The 13,678-nt window shown below is 39.3% G+C and overlaps 1 protein-coding gene across 1 annotated transcript in view; it reads right to left on the bottom strand.

Moving 5' to 3' along the window:
• noi (splicing factor 3a subunit 3 noi) overlaps window positions 1-13,678 on the bottom strand; it is a 102,141-nt gene that overhangs the window by 22,894 nt on the left and 65,569 nt on the right. The window contains exon 9 of the mRNA XM_067152845.2: window positions 1,854-2,037. Coding sequence (XP_067008946.1) covers window positions 1,854-2,037 — 184 coding nt within the window. The remainder of the gene's footprint in view (window positions 1-1,853; window positions 2,038-13,678) is intronic.

Genomic DNA, 13,678 nt, shown 5'->3' with positions numbered 1-13,678 from the left:
CAGTGTTATGTTTTACTGCATTATTCACCACGCATTACTCTCCATATATGCACTGCACCTGACCTCCTGAGCAGGACAACTCGAGTTGATCCAGCCCTCGTCGAAATGCTGCAACTCGAAGCCACTCCACAACCAGCTACAGGGTTGACTAAGTCAATGTCAGGACTCAGCAAGAAAGACAACTAGGGCTGACTTAGCCCACACGAGTGAGCAGCACACTTCTACTCAGCGATGGCTAATCTTCCGATTACTGGATATTGGCCGCACTTAAACGACTGCAGCTATCAAGCTCGGTTAACTGCTTTTCAATTTCAGGACTTAGACCTTCTATTCAACTGTTTCTTAATTGCCATTCATGGCCTTTTGTAAAGTTTACCTGCAGTTTCACTGCTTTTTCAAAGTCAAGTATTTATTATATTCATTACTTTTTCCATTTTTTTACAAGTTTTAAATTTAATAAAATAATATTTTTTGTAAATATGTGGTTCCAATCCTCTAGATCCAAATTTCAGTGAACCTTCACTCTTTCCCCAATGGTAGGAATTTAAACCCTTATCTTCGATTATCCCTCCATCCACTGATGCTTTCACCATCACACATGAATAGAAGCAAAGCTGTGTACTTGCCCCAACGCTCTTTGCTCTGTACATGGCTGTTATACTTTGTGATACATCATGTATCAGCAGCTCTGGCACTGAGTTAAGGCATCCCCTTGATGAGACTTCATTCATATCATTTAACTCATGGGACCAGAATAACTGAAATGATGACATAGCATCATCTGCTCTTAAATCTGAAGAGCTGCAACAGACAATCAGTAACTTCAAGTAAGGACATGACTGTTTTGGCCTCACCATCCATGCAAAAAACACCTTTCCCAAACTACACCATGGACTAACTTTGCAGAGGTTAATGCCTCTGTCTCTGATGTAAATTTACAATACGCAAAACACTTTTCATACCGTGGGACCACCTTCTCTAAACGATGGACCTCATAAGAGGTGTGGATATACATTCCATGCTGCCCACTTAGCACTTGGGTCAGCTATCCAACCATCCAACCTGGTCGGTAGGAATAAAGATCTAACAGGCCATACCTAATTCATGTTGTGTAAAGCAGTCATCATCTCAACATTATTCTATGGGTGTGAATCCTGGATCCTGTACCACCGTGACCTCAAGAAACTTGAGTGTTTTCATCAACAGCAGCTTCATTCCATCTAAAATATCAAATGGGAGAACCATGTCTCCAAACTTGCAGTTATTGAGAAAGCGTGCACAGATAGTGTAGAAGCCTCCATCACTGAACCTTGACTTTGGTGGATTGGGCATGTCTGCTACATGATCAACACCAGGCTTCCTCACCAATTCCTGTATAGTGAACTTCCTTGGGTACAAGACCTCACGGTACCCCTCTGAAGCAATATAAAGGTCAGCTAAAACAAACCATGAAGGTCACAAATATCAAACCTAGGACACACTTGCCTATGATCGCTTGCTTTGGCACCGAATCACCCCTACTGCTGCTGCTGAACCGTTTAAGCAAAAGTGTCGCAGGCACGAAGAGTCTAAACAACAGAAATGCATGCTACATCAGATGCAGCCCATCCTCCTCCATTTATAGAGGGCAAGTTTGGATGGATATTTCATACTATAATTGGCTTGTTCAGTGAATGGAAGTACAAGCACAAACACTACTCAGTGCAGATCGAATGTCAGCAAGAGAAATTGCATACTCAGAAATGAATAACAGCTGCCAATGATGTTTAGTCTTTGTTACGCAAGACGCTGTCATTAGTTTCATATTGTAATATAACTTTACAAACTATAATAAAATAATTTATTCTCTGCACCTTTCCATCCCATCCAAGGGGCAAGTTCTTGGGATTGTAAGGGACATCACTGTCATCCTCCTCGTCTGACTCGCTTGCGCTGGCCTCAGCATCAGAATCATCTCTCTCACCTTCAGTCCTTGCCTGTTTCCGCTGAACATTTTCCTTTGTGGCATTCCGTTGTTCTGATACCAGTTCTGTGAACCTGAAGGAGAAATTTTTAACTCAGATAGATTATAATTATGTGCTATGTAGCAACATGTAACACAAAAATTAAAATTACTTAAGTAAATAGCATACAAGAAGGTACATTTCTGCAGCACAGAAAAAGTTGTAAAATCATCCCCAAGCATGTCTTCCAGCAAGCTTCAAAAACAAATTACCAGTTTAAATTCTATAGATTCACACCAACAAACTGCCAGGATAGGGTAAACCACCCACTCCACAAGTATACAGGACACGACTCCATCAGAAATTTTTTTTTTTTTTTGCTAGTTGCTTTACGTCGCACCGACACAGATAGGTCTTATGGCGACGATGGGACAGGAAAGGGCTAGGAGTGGGAAGGAAGCGGCCGTGGCCTTAATTAAGGTACAGCCCCAGCATTTGCCTGGTGTGAAAATGGGAAACCACGGAAAACCATTTTCAGGGCTGCCGACAGTGGGATTCGAACCTACTATCTCCCGAATACTGGATACTGGCCGCACTTAAGCGACTGCAGCTATCGAGCTCGGTCCATCAGAAATAGGAACAAAGCAAAGCATTGTCATTCATCAAGATGAGGACAAAGGTTTAATTGTTAGATCATCTGAGGCTGTCTTACAACATGAAAGGCAAGATGCTTGGAAATAGATATATCATGTAAACAACAAACAAGTAGAATAAAATTAAGGAACAATACAAAAACAATGAGGTCATGATTGGGACACGTTGGTGGAGGAGGAATGGTACAAGGACAGGATGAGATGGAGGAGGCTCATATACCACACCCGGGAAACTGGAGATGGTTTAGGATGATGATGATGATGATGATGACAAAAACAATATATCAAAGATGAAGACCATAGATATGGAACAGACCAATGACAACTATCAACATAATTCTGGTCTGAACAGTGTCATACAGGTACTATATGTACTCCTCTCTCTTTAAAAAGGGCTGTTGCAGATTGCACCAGGTCCACTGACAAATGACCAGACCTTACAGGATAAAGTGTTTGGATCTAGCACAGACTGCTAAATCATGGTTGTGATGTTGAGTCAGGCACAGTTGTGCTGCAGAATGCCATTCAGCAAATATGAGAGAAGTGGCAGAAAACAGAATAAGGCTGGAGGACATCGTAGCCATACTGGTACAATATCACTAAACCCTCTGCAGCCATAAGTAAATCCAGGACCATTATGTTATGTTGTTGCCGGCAGCGGTGAAGCTATTAGTTAATGAATGGACAGCCAGGAAATATTACCTTTAAGTTTCTTGTAGAGTAGTTGCAAATGCCAAGTTTTCTTGGTTGCAAAATGGTCAATCACACGGTCCTTCAATAGTTTATCACTCGTCAATTCCTTCACAAGCTTTTTTTTTTTTTTTTTTTTCGTATAGAAATAGTCTAGTCTTTCATTGTACATTGCCATTACACAAGTATGTTTTTATCCTATTCAGAGTGGTCATAATCCTTTCAGAAGAATTCCTGATCACATGAAATGTTAATATTAAATTAATCAATTTTGACTCTTCCACATACATTAGTCTGAGGTCATTGAGGACAATATAATGTAAAAGTTCTTGAGGGGAAAAATGTTTTTCTATATCGGGATGAATGTTAATCAATTCATTTTCCAATCTTTCCCTATAAAAAAGGGGGTAAATGTTCAGAAGACTGTTCAGTTTAATAGCAGGGAAGCTCTTTGTAAACTATGAAATGAGTTGGATCCAACAACTCAACAAACTGGATGCTTTCAAAATCACCAAACTGTATTTCCATTTGCATAATTAAGATGTCAAGAACTTCATATGTTAAAATTTTGAGCGTTTGGAATGTCCTGTCATCTACATTCATTTCACTATTTATTTTGTAACATTTTTCAACGCAAGAGGATACCGTGTTTTCTGATCGCATGTCCTTGAGGATACCAGTGGTTTTTCTAATTTTAGTATTGCACAGAATTACATCAGAGGTGGTTTTCTGTTGCCCATTTAAAGTCCATTCCTTTTCACCACCAAACAAAACACATGTATAACAAAAAATGCTTCCTACTTTCAGAACAGGCTGTTAACCATGAATATCGTGCATGCCAAGAAAATAGAAGCTACTATACTGACAAAATACTTAATATCTAAATTAGGCATACATGTTTTGTTTTTGGCTTCGCACTTCTCTTTGTAAGTTCAAGGAGAGAACGGTTTACATTTAAAAAAATTCAAAAGACTCGTTAAGTTCTTGAAGGGGCCTACTTCAATAATTATTTCAAAGCGAGTTTCAACCAGATGAAGTCAGTCTTGTTTTACACAACTAACAGAAACTCAGAATTTTAATTGGTCATTTCCATGTCTGAACTGTCACAAATAATGTCAATAATGCACTGATTGCCTACTAATTCAAAAGAATAGCATACTATTAACAATACGGTACTTAATTGTCGCCTTCACGCTGGGAGATTCTACACACTCAAATCGCAGAGGAGGCATGCCTCACTGGGGCCTAGACCTTGCGGAGAGAGGAGCATGGGCGGTAAACTAACTTCCCTCCGCCGCCCTGCTCTTAATCGCCAAGACGACGGAATGCAAACAAAACAAAAAGTCCTGGGTGAGTCAAATTACATCCTGACTCCCTGTCAGAACAAGTTGTCCGCTTTCACCATATAACGGGCAATCCGTGAAGCACATCATCCGGTGTTGTCATGTAGCACACATCAAATATAGATTATTGTAGTTTTAACACAATAACGACTGCAGATAAACTTGTTACGATATATAATCACATTTCTTAGGGTAGGCATTGCCTGAAATGACTCTAAGTAGTTTTGCCACTGGTTGCTGGATAGCTACATGGACACTGATTTGCCATATCCATCATATCAACGTGGAGTGAAACACGACTTATATGAGAAGGCAATGTAATGCCATTCCGCCATCCAATTCTTATGACTACTTCACTAAAAAGGACATGCTTGAAGATCGACGAATGTCAATGGCAATGTGAACAAAAGATGCTGAGGCATTCAACTGCCTCTTGATGATCCTATGGGACGTGGCCACACAGACTGGATGTAGCATTCAGAACCACTGCAACGTATCCATTAATGTACCCAACTTTGCAGTCTGAGGTTTGACCAGAATCATACCTATGTAAAGAACAGCCTTTGTTTGTTCATGCGACCATACTGCTGAGACCATATTTGATGGGCTATACACCATCCCGACAGTCTTACCATCTTATCAATGATAACCCATTTCAGTCCTAACACAAGGACAACACTATCTAGTACCTTTTGTTGAAACTCTCAACAAGCATGGCATTACGTTTCCTTCTATTAGTGTGTACTAGCTTCTTAGTAATACATAGTGTACTTTCAAAATCTTTGTAAAAGTTTTGGTTTCCATGATATAAATACTTTTCTGCTAAGAGGGACTGACTAATCTACATAAGAATTACAATGTTAGTTCAATAATTGTATTATGTAAAATTAGTATTAATAAAAATGTTCTATGTACAGAGTACACATGGAATAAAGTGCTAAAGAAGTTTAGTTGTATTTTTAGTGCAGTGAGGTGACAACAATGCAAAGAAATAGACACCAGCAAGGGTCAGAGCGTAAGATGACTGTTCAGACAACAGCTTCAACAGAATCGTCAAATCAGAGGAAACTTTGATCAAGCCACTTGAGACTTGATCTGAAACAAGAAAATGCAACTGATATGCAAGAGTGACACACACATTAAAACTTCTCACACACCAATTTTGACATATGCAAGAGAACCAACCTTTGCCCTTCTCAACATCAAGGATATGATCCCACATTTAATGCTGCAACTCTGTTTTGTACAAATTATTTACTACTACTACTACTACTTGCACCAGAGGTACACCCGCCCCGTACCTTTAACTGAAACACCTTGGAGAATGCCATCTAAAATCTTAAACTACAAATCTAAATCTATAACACTTCTATCCCTTCCTGTTGGCCAATAGAAAATTTTGTATATAATTAATTTTCAACCAATCAAAAGTTTCTGGTGTTTATTTGATTATCCAATAGAAATTCCTTTCTCATCAAGCATCTCGCCCCATGGAGCGTTTGTACATAGGCTACGTCAGACCTTTCCCTCAACTGAAGGGGAACAGGAATAAGTTCATCGTTGTATGTGTAGACGGCTTCACTAGATTTTCATGGTTATTTACGACTAAGCTGGCTACCACTCAGTCTATCATTTCTTGTCTTAATACTATCTTTGCTTCTTTTGGTTGTTGTCAATATATAGTTTCCGATAATGCAAAGGCTTTCACATCTAACTTATTTCGAAAATTCTGTTTTGATTTGTCCATATCTCATGTAACTACTTCCGCTTATTACCCTCAACCATCTCTGACTGAGCGGGTCAATCATAATCTTCGATCTGCTTTGATAGCTTTTCACATGAAGATCATTCCAGGTGGGATACTTCTCTGCATTGGTTATCTTTTGCTCTGAATTCGGCCATTCATGAGTCCCACAAGTTCACTCCTGCCTCTCTCATGTTTAAGTTTGTTCCCAACACGCCGCTGTCCAGTCTGTGGTTCCTCAGTGAGATACTGCCAAAGACAATAGATCCTGATAATATCAGGGACCTGTGGAAGAAGGCTAAAAGTAACCTTAAGGCTTCTCATGAGAAAGTTAAGGAGAGATATGATCGTGGACGGAGGCCAACCAATTTAAAGGTCGGAGATCAGGTCATGGTTAAGTATTTCATATCTGCAGTCAAGCTTGCCGCCAGATCTCATGGGCCATGTATTATTTTGGATTTCTTAACACCGGTCACACATCTAGTGAGCAACCCAGTCACTGAGAGGATAGTTAGAGTTCACCTTTCTCAGATTAAACCTGTATGAAATCTTTGTTTGTCAGTATAGGCTGCTAAGTTATAGCAGTGAGGAAGTAGTTATATTCCTTTCATAAACAGCTCTGAATCTTAAAACTGTAAAGTGAAAAGTGGAGGCCTTCTGGCCCACTAATCTAGTTATCATTCCACCTGTGAACAAACCTTCCCCTCTATTAAGGTTTATTTTCTCCCGTTGCCTGGCTGCCAGAACCTTTCCCCTGCCTCCAAAAACAAGCCTGCAATTCACACACTCATCCTCGAATGCCGCTCCCCTCACCTGAACCTGCAGCATAAAAAATAAACCAACACTCGCTCTCCATAAAAACAATCCCTGTCGCCAAGTAAATTACTGTTTCAGTGCCCTCTCTATCTTCTGCGGCCGAGTTACAACATCTGGCGAGTGATGCTGGCATGAGGTAAGGGCCCATCCCGCTCTGGGCCAGTCTCCTTCATGACGGCGTAATTGAGCACCACCCTTATCGGCAAGGGTTGAGGTGCGGTAACTCTACCACCTTCTCCACCTTGAAGCAGTGCCTCTATATCTGATCTGTGGCGATCATCACCATGGCTACCCCGCTCATGGTAGCGGGAGAGACATATCTGCGGATACTGAGGTGGGGGGGGCGCAGGACCCCACCCGGGTATCGGCAGCGGTGGCCGCTCTTGCTGTCATACTTCAACTGTACATTCCGGACTTCTACAGCTTCAGGAAGACTTTAATGGGAACAAAACAATGGGGTCCACCTATTCAATATTGAATTTTATTCCCATTATATTCAGAGTTGAATACGGATTTAATATGAAGTTCTTAAACTTGAATTCAGGAAGACTTCAAGACTTTTTTTAAAATATAATTTCTTACAATGAACTTTCATCAAGAAATTTTCTGTCTGTAAAATTCAACTTCAAATTTTTCTAAAAAGCAAATTTTCTAAACAGTGTCACCCGAGGAAGAACTTTTGAAGGGGGAAGTACACCCACCCCGTACATTTAAATGAGGTGCCTTGGAGAATGCCATCTAAAATCTAAAACTCTCAACAATTAATACAAGAAGTTTGGACATATCTCTACGGATGTCTCTACTATAAACTTATGTTATCCCCTCTGGTGTGAAGATTGACTATTAAAATTGTAATGTAATTTTGTATTTTAAGGTTTCTACACCGAATTGGTTATTCTTTGTTTGTCGTGTGTTAAAGTTTACAACACTTCTTTCTCTTCCCGCCAACTTAAGATGTTATAGAAAATTTTGTATATTTATTTTTCATCCAATCAAAAGTTTCTGCTATTTATTTGATTATCCAATAGAAATTGGGGGTGTGTCGGGCCTTAGCCCAGGGCTTTCTGGAATTTTCTCCTTGACTGCAAAAGCTGGTACATTATCGGGCCAGGCAGACTTATTCATTGTTGACAGTCTACAGAGTGTGCTTTTATAAAGGAGAGGCAGGCGCCTCATTCATCTTAGAGAAGTCCACCAGCTCAAGGCAATGGCAGTTCTGGCATAACTAGGTGATAGTCTTTGAAAGCTAGCGCAAGGGGAAGGTTTCCAATCTTTAATAATGTAACTTTAACTTTCTAAAATGTAAATTTTAAATGTAAATTTCAAACTAGTCTAAAGAACTTGTCCAAAATCTGGGAATAGAGAGCGAGTTACCCTCTCACGTTCCCTCTCAACTTGATTTTGAAGTGACTATGATTTTGTAACCTTTTTCCATTTGTAATCCTTGTAACTTAAATATAATCTCCATCAAGTCACCTCAGTAGCATAGACTTAGCCTCTGTAAACCCAAATAGAGTTTTAAGGTTTTCTTTTCAATTTTCAAGGATTGCAAGTGTCCCCCTCCTTTCCATTTTGGTTTTTGGGCCAGTTATCTAACCTTTTGTTTTTACCGAAGGCCTTGTAGAATGGGTGCGTGCCACCCCTGTTACAATCAATATCATTCCTTTTAATGTTAAAGACTGCTGAGCGTTCAAGAGAGTGAATAATGTTGGAATTTGTAAAATGTAGGTTGTGCCTTTGATAGGCCTGGACATTTCTGGAAATAGTTCCTAAGTGTAAATTTTATAGAGCATAGATGCTCCTCCTATTAATGTAAAGGTGTTCATGTAAAGGTTGAAAATGCCTTTGGAAGGCTGGAATGGTGTAAAGTTTGAAGAGTAGTCTTCTAGATAATTTTCCTGGAGCAAAGGTGCTCTTGCCATTTATTATATTAATTCTGTATCCCATTGTTGTACCTGAAATCTTGTTTTTTGTTTAGCAAATTGTTTTGTTAAAATTTAACATCTGAAAAGAAACACACACGCACACACACACAAAAAAAAACGGAGAAAGAAATATAGCTCTTATTTTAAAGTTTTAACTCAATCTTCTGACTGTCTTATATCGACCCACTCATGCCCGCACCTTCTTTCACCTCTGTCCACCATGGAATCCTTCATAACAATTATCATTAATATTATTCAGGAATGAGAAAATTAGAGAAGAAGTAGGAATAGATGATTCTCTCCTCAATAAGATTCAGATATCAAGACTGAAGTGGTTTGGTCACATGAAGAGGATGCCAGTAAACAGAACTGCAAGGAAGGAATTTGACAGAAAGGTAGAAGGAAGACGACCCGTGGGAAGGCCACGAAGGAAATGGATAGATTTAGTTAAGAGCGATGTACTGCTGAGAGGTCATGATTGGGACAAGTTGGTGGAGGAAGAATGGTACAAGGTCAGGATGAGATGGAGGAGGCTCATATACCACACCCGGGAAACTGGAGATGGTTTAGGATGATGATGATGATGATTATTCAGTGTCTAAAGGCAATGAATGCCTTGTCTGTGCAACCATTCTTTCATGTCCTCAGCACTTCATTTCACTTCAGAACAAGAACCATTCTTCTTCTTCTATCGATTTTGGCCAGCTGTGGACCACGTAAATAACTCCTCATGATTTAAACTTTCTTTGGCGCCAGTACTCCTTCATCCTCCTGCTTGCTGCTTCTTTTCTTTCAGCCGTCCATTGTTGTTTCTTCTTGGTCGCTGTTTCTGGCTCTAGGAAACCCTTAAATGTGTGTAACTTGTTTCTGAAGGTGGTTCTATTGTGGATGTCTTGATGTGTGATGTTCATTTCTTGCAAATCCTTCTTCGTGTTAACAAACCATTTTTCATAAGAGCTGCCTTTCCTATTGGGCTTATTGAAGTGGTTAAAGATTTTCTTGGCAAGTCTGTTATCAGGCATTCTTGAAATATGTCCAAAAAATTTAACTCTTCGCTTTCGAATGACATCTGAAATCCTACTGCATGTTTTATATATTTCTTTGTTACTGCGTAATCGATATGTGTCCGTACATTTCTTTGGACCGAGGATTTTTCTTAGAATCTTTCTTTCCTTCTTCTCGATTTCTTCAATGTCTTTCCTGGTTGTTAATCCCAGGCATTCTGAAGCATATAAGCACTCTGGTTGAATTACTGCCTGATAGTGGCGTAGTTTTGTCCTAATAGAGATCGCTTTCTTGTTATATGTGTTTTTTGTAAGGTGGAATGCAAGCTCCATTTTTCTGGCTCTCTCGCGGTTTGCTTCTTTATCAAGCCCATTAGGTTGTATAATCTCACCAAGGTATTTGAATTTAACAACTTTATCTATCTTATCATTGTTTGTTGTTACTATGTATCTTGGGGCTTCTTTAATGTTGGTCATGAAATGTGTCTTTTCAAATGATATCTGCAGACCAGTTTTCATTGCTACCTCTTTTAAAGTGTTAACTTGTATTATCGCCGATTCAATATTTTCTGATAACAGTACAAGATCATCAGCAAATGCTAAGCAGTTGATAGTGATGTTCTCTTTCTTGTATCCTATCCTTATTTGGTCTTTAATGCCTTTTTCTGCGAGTTCTTTTTCCCATTCTTTGATGACTTTATCCAGGACACAATTGAACAGCAGTGGGGATAGGCAATCTCCTTGCCTTACACCTGTCTGGATTTCAAAGGGTTCAGATATCTCTCCCATAAACTTAACCTTTGAATATGTGTTTGTTAAGGTCTCCTTTATTAGTTGTAATGTCTTGTTATCTGTACCCATTTCTCTAAGGATGTTAAACAATGTGCTCCTATCAACTGAATCATATGCTTTTTGAAAGTCAACAAAAACTGCTACATACTTCTTGCCCCTGGCAACTCTGTCCTTCAGTATTGTCTTAAGGTTCCAAATTTGTTCCACACATGATCGTCCCTTCCGAAAGCCTCCCTGGTATTCGCCAATTTTGTGTTCAACTTGTTGTTCTAATCTTGATAGCAATGCCATAGATAGTATCTTGTATGTCTCTTGAAGGAGTGAGATGCCTCTGTAATTGCTGACATCTGTCCCCTTTCTTGTGTAGTGGGTGTATTAAGGCTAATTTCCAATCATCAGGAATCTTACAAGTGTTCCAGATTTCTTGCATTAACTGGCATAGGTTCTTGATCATTTGGGGGCTCACATGCTTCCATAGTTCACTCGTTATTGAGTCTTCACCAGCTGCTTTGTTGTTCTTAAGCTTCTTGATTAGATTTGTGATTTCTGTTTCATCTGGCGGTGTGGAGTCTGGGTTCTGTTGAGTATGTTCTGTGGCGAGCTTCTCCTCTGGAACTGGGCAGTTAAGTAGCTGTTTAAAGTATTCTGCTAACAGTTGGCAATTTTCTTCATTGTTTGTTGCGATAGTGCCATCCTCTTTCTTGAAACACAAGCTCGGTGGTTGGTATTTAGAAAGACTCCTCTTAAATGTCTTGTAAAAGTCCCTCGTGTTATTCTTTTGGAAGTTTTGTTCTATTGCAGCCAGTTGTTCTTTCTCAAATTTTCTTTTTTCTCCTCTTATGATTTTTGCTGTTGATTTTCTTTGTTCTTTGAAGCTGTTGTAATCTTCCTCTTTCTTTGATGAGTACCACTTCTTCCATCTTTGTAGTCTGAGTGATATTGCCTGTTCACATCTTTCATTCCACCATGGATGTTTTCGTGTTTTTCTTGAGTAATGCTGTTTCTTTGGCTGCTCCTATCATGGTCTGCTGCATTTGCTTCCATTCAGTTGTTTCAATGTTCGTCAGTTCTTGGTACTTCTTGCTGTTCTGTTCCAGCTTTTGAGTGTCGAATCTTAGTACTCTGTTGTTTGTGCGTTTCTTCTTGCTGCTGGGAATAAACTTTATCTTGATGATTGTTAAATAGTGATCTGTGTCTATGTTGGCTCCTTTCTTAACTTTAACATTCATGATTTCTTTTTGACTTCTATGGGAGATTGCAACGTGATCAATTTGATATTCTCCTAATAGTTTGTTTGGTGATGCCCACGTCGTTTGTTTCCTAGGAAGCTTCTTGAAATGAGTGGACATCAGTTTCAAATTAAAGTTCCTACAGAACTCTATAAGTCTTTGCCCATTTCTGTTGGTTCTTCTATGAGCTGGGAAATCCCCCACTATTCTCTTGTAGACTTTTTCTCGTCCTACCTGTGCGTTGAAATCCCCAAGTAGTATTTTCACATGATTATCAGGAATTTCTGATGTCACCAAGTCTAATTCTTCCCAAAAATCATCTACCTTTTGTGGGTTAGTTCGATTGTCGTCATTAATTGGCGCATGAGCATTAATGAGGGTGTATATTTTCTTTGCACACCATTATTATTATTATTGTTAATGATTTTATGTCTCACTAGCTACTTCTAAGATTTTCAAAGACACCCAGGTGCTAGACTTATGTCCTCTAGGAGGTTGTTTACATGCTGGTAAATCTACCAACACATGGCTGGAGTATTTTAGCACATTCAAATACCACCGAACTGAGCTAGGATCAAACCCAACAACTTGGCCTCAGAAGACGAGCACGTCTATTGCCTGAGCCACTCACCCCAGCCAACTCATTAACAGATGGAATGATGTGGGATTCGCATGAATGAATACCAACAGGCAAGGTTTAAAAAAAGTATAAAAGTCCACGAATTGGAACTGTTTTCATCATAACCAAGTCTAGCTGGCTAACATGTTTTCTTCTTCCTTGGCAATAAATATCCGGGCAATGCCACATGACAGAGTAACTGATTAGATCTGTCCCACAAACACCCATGGACATCTCAAAATACCGACATTCTCCAAATATTTAAAAGAAATGCTGGAGGCTAATATGATGGGAACCGGAAAACTAAAACTTCTAATGATCGGAAAACCAGCAAAGCCTCGCTGTTTCTTGGGTGTGAATTCATTACCTGTCACGTACGAAATCAACCTCCAAAGTCGCGGACGACAAGCTCCATTTACGAATCTCGGCTGAGTGGTATTGACGAGAAGTTTCAATGTGAAGGGAGGAAAGGTTAACTGTAAAAAACAGAAGAGACTAACGGACTTTTTCAAAGGCATGTTTCTTGTTTCACTACTGTATGTACTGTACCCTGTTTTCTAAAAAGTTACTGTAATAAGGGTTATAATTAAAGTGATGCCATAAAATAGAGTTTGTTTGTATATTTTTAAATACTGTTAAAAATAACGCATTCAGTATAAACCTGTAGATTCTCTATATCACCAAATTTCAATAACTCAAAATAAAATTTAGCTCCCGAGGTGATTTGAGATATCAAAGTTCCACTGTTCTCTGAATATTTCAATCAAATCAATCAATCGTAGCTACTGCTTCAACTACTAGAGGTGTACAGAGCAGTCTGCGATGTGTAGTGAGTATTAGTGGTTCAAAAGTGATGAAAGACTTTAAGATCTACTAGATAATGGCAGCGATATTGATTTAAGCTTTAATGACTTTGATTT

The sequence above is a fragment of the Anabrus simplex genome, chromosome 8, assembly GCF_040414725.1.
Source record: "Anabrus simplex isolate iqAnaSimp1 chromosome 8, ASM4041472v1, whole genome shotgun sequence".
Lineage (NCBI taxonomy): Eukaryota > Metazoa > Arthropoda > Insecta > Orthoptera > Tettigoniidae > Anabrus > Anabrus simplex.
Note: the sequence above shows the minus strand (reverse complement) of the source record. Positions and strands in the feature narration are given on the sequence as shown.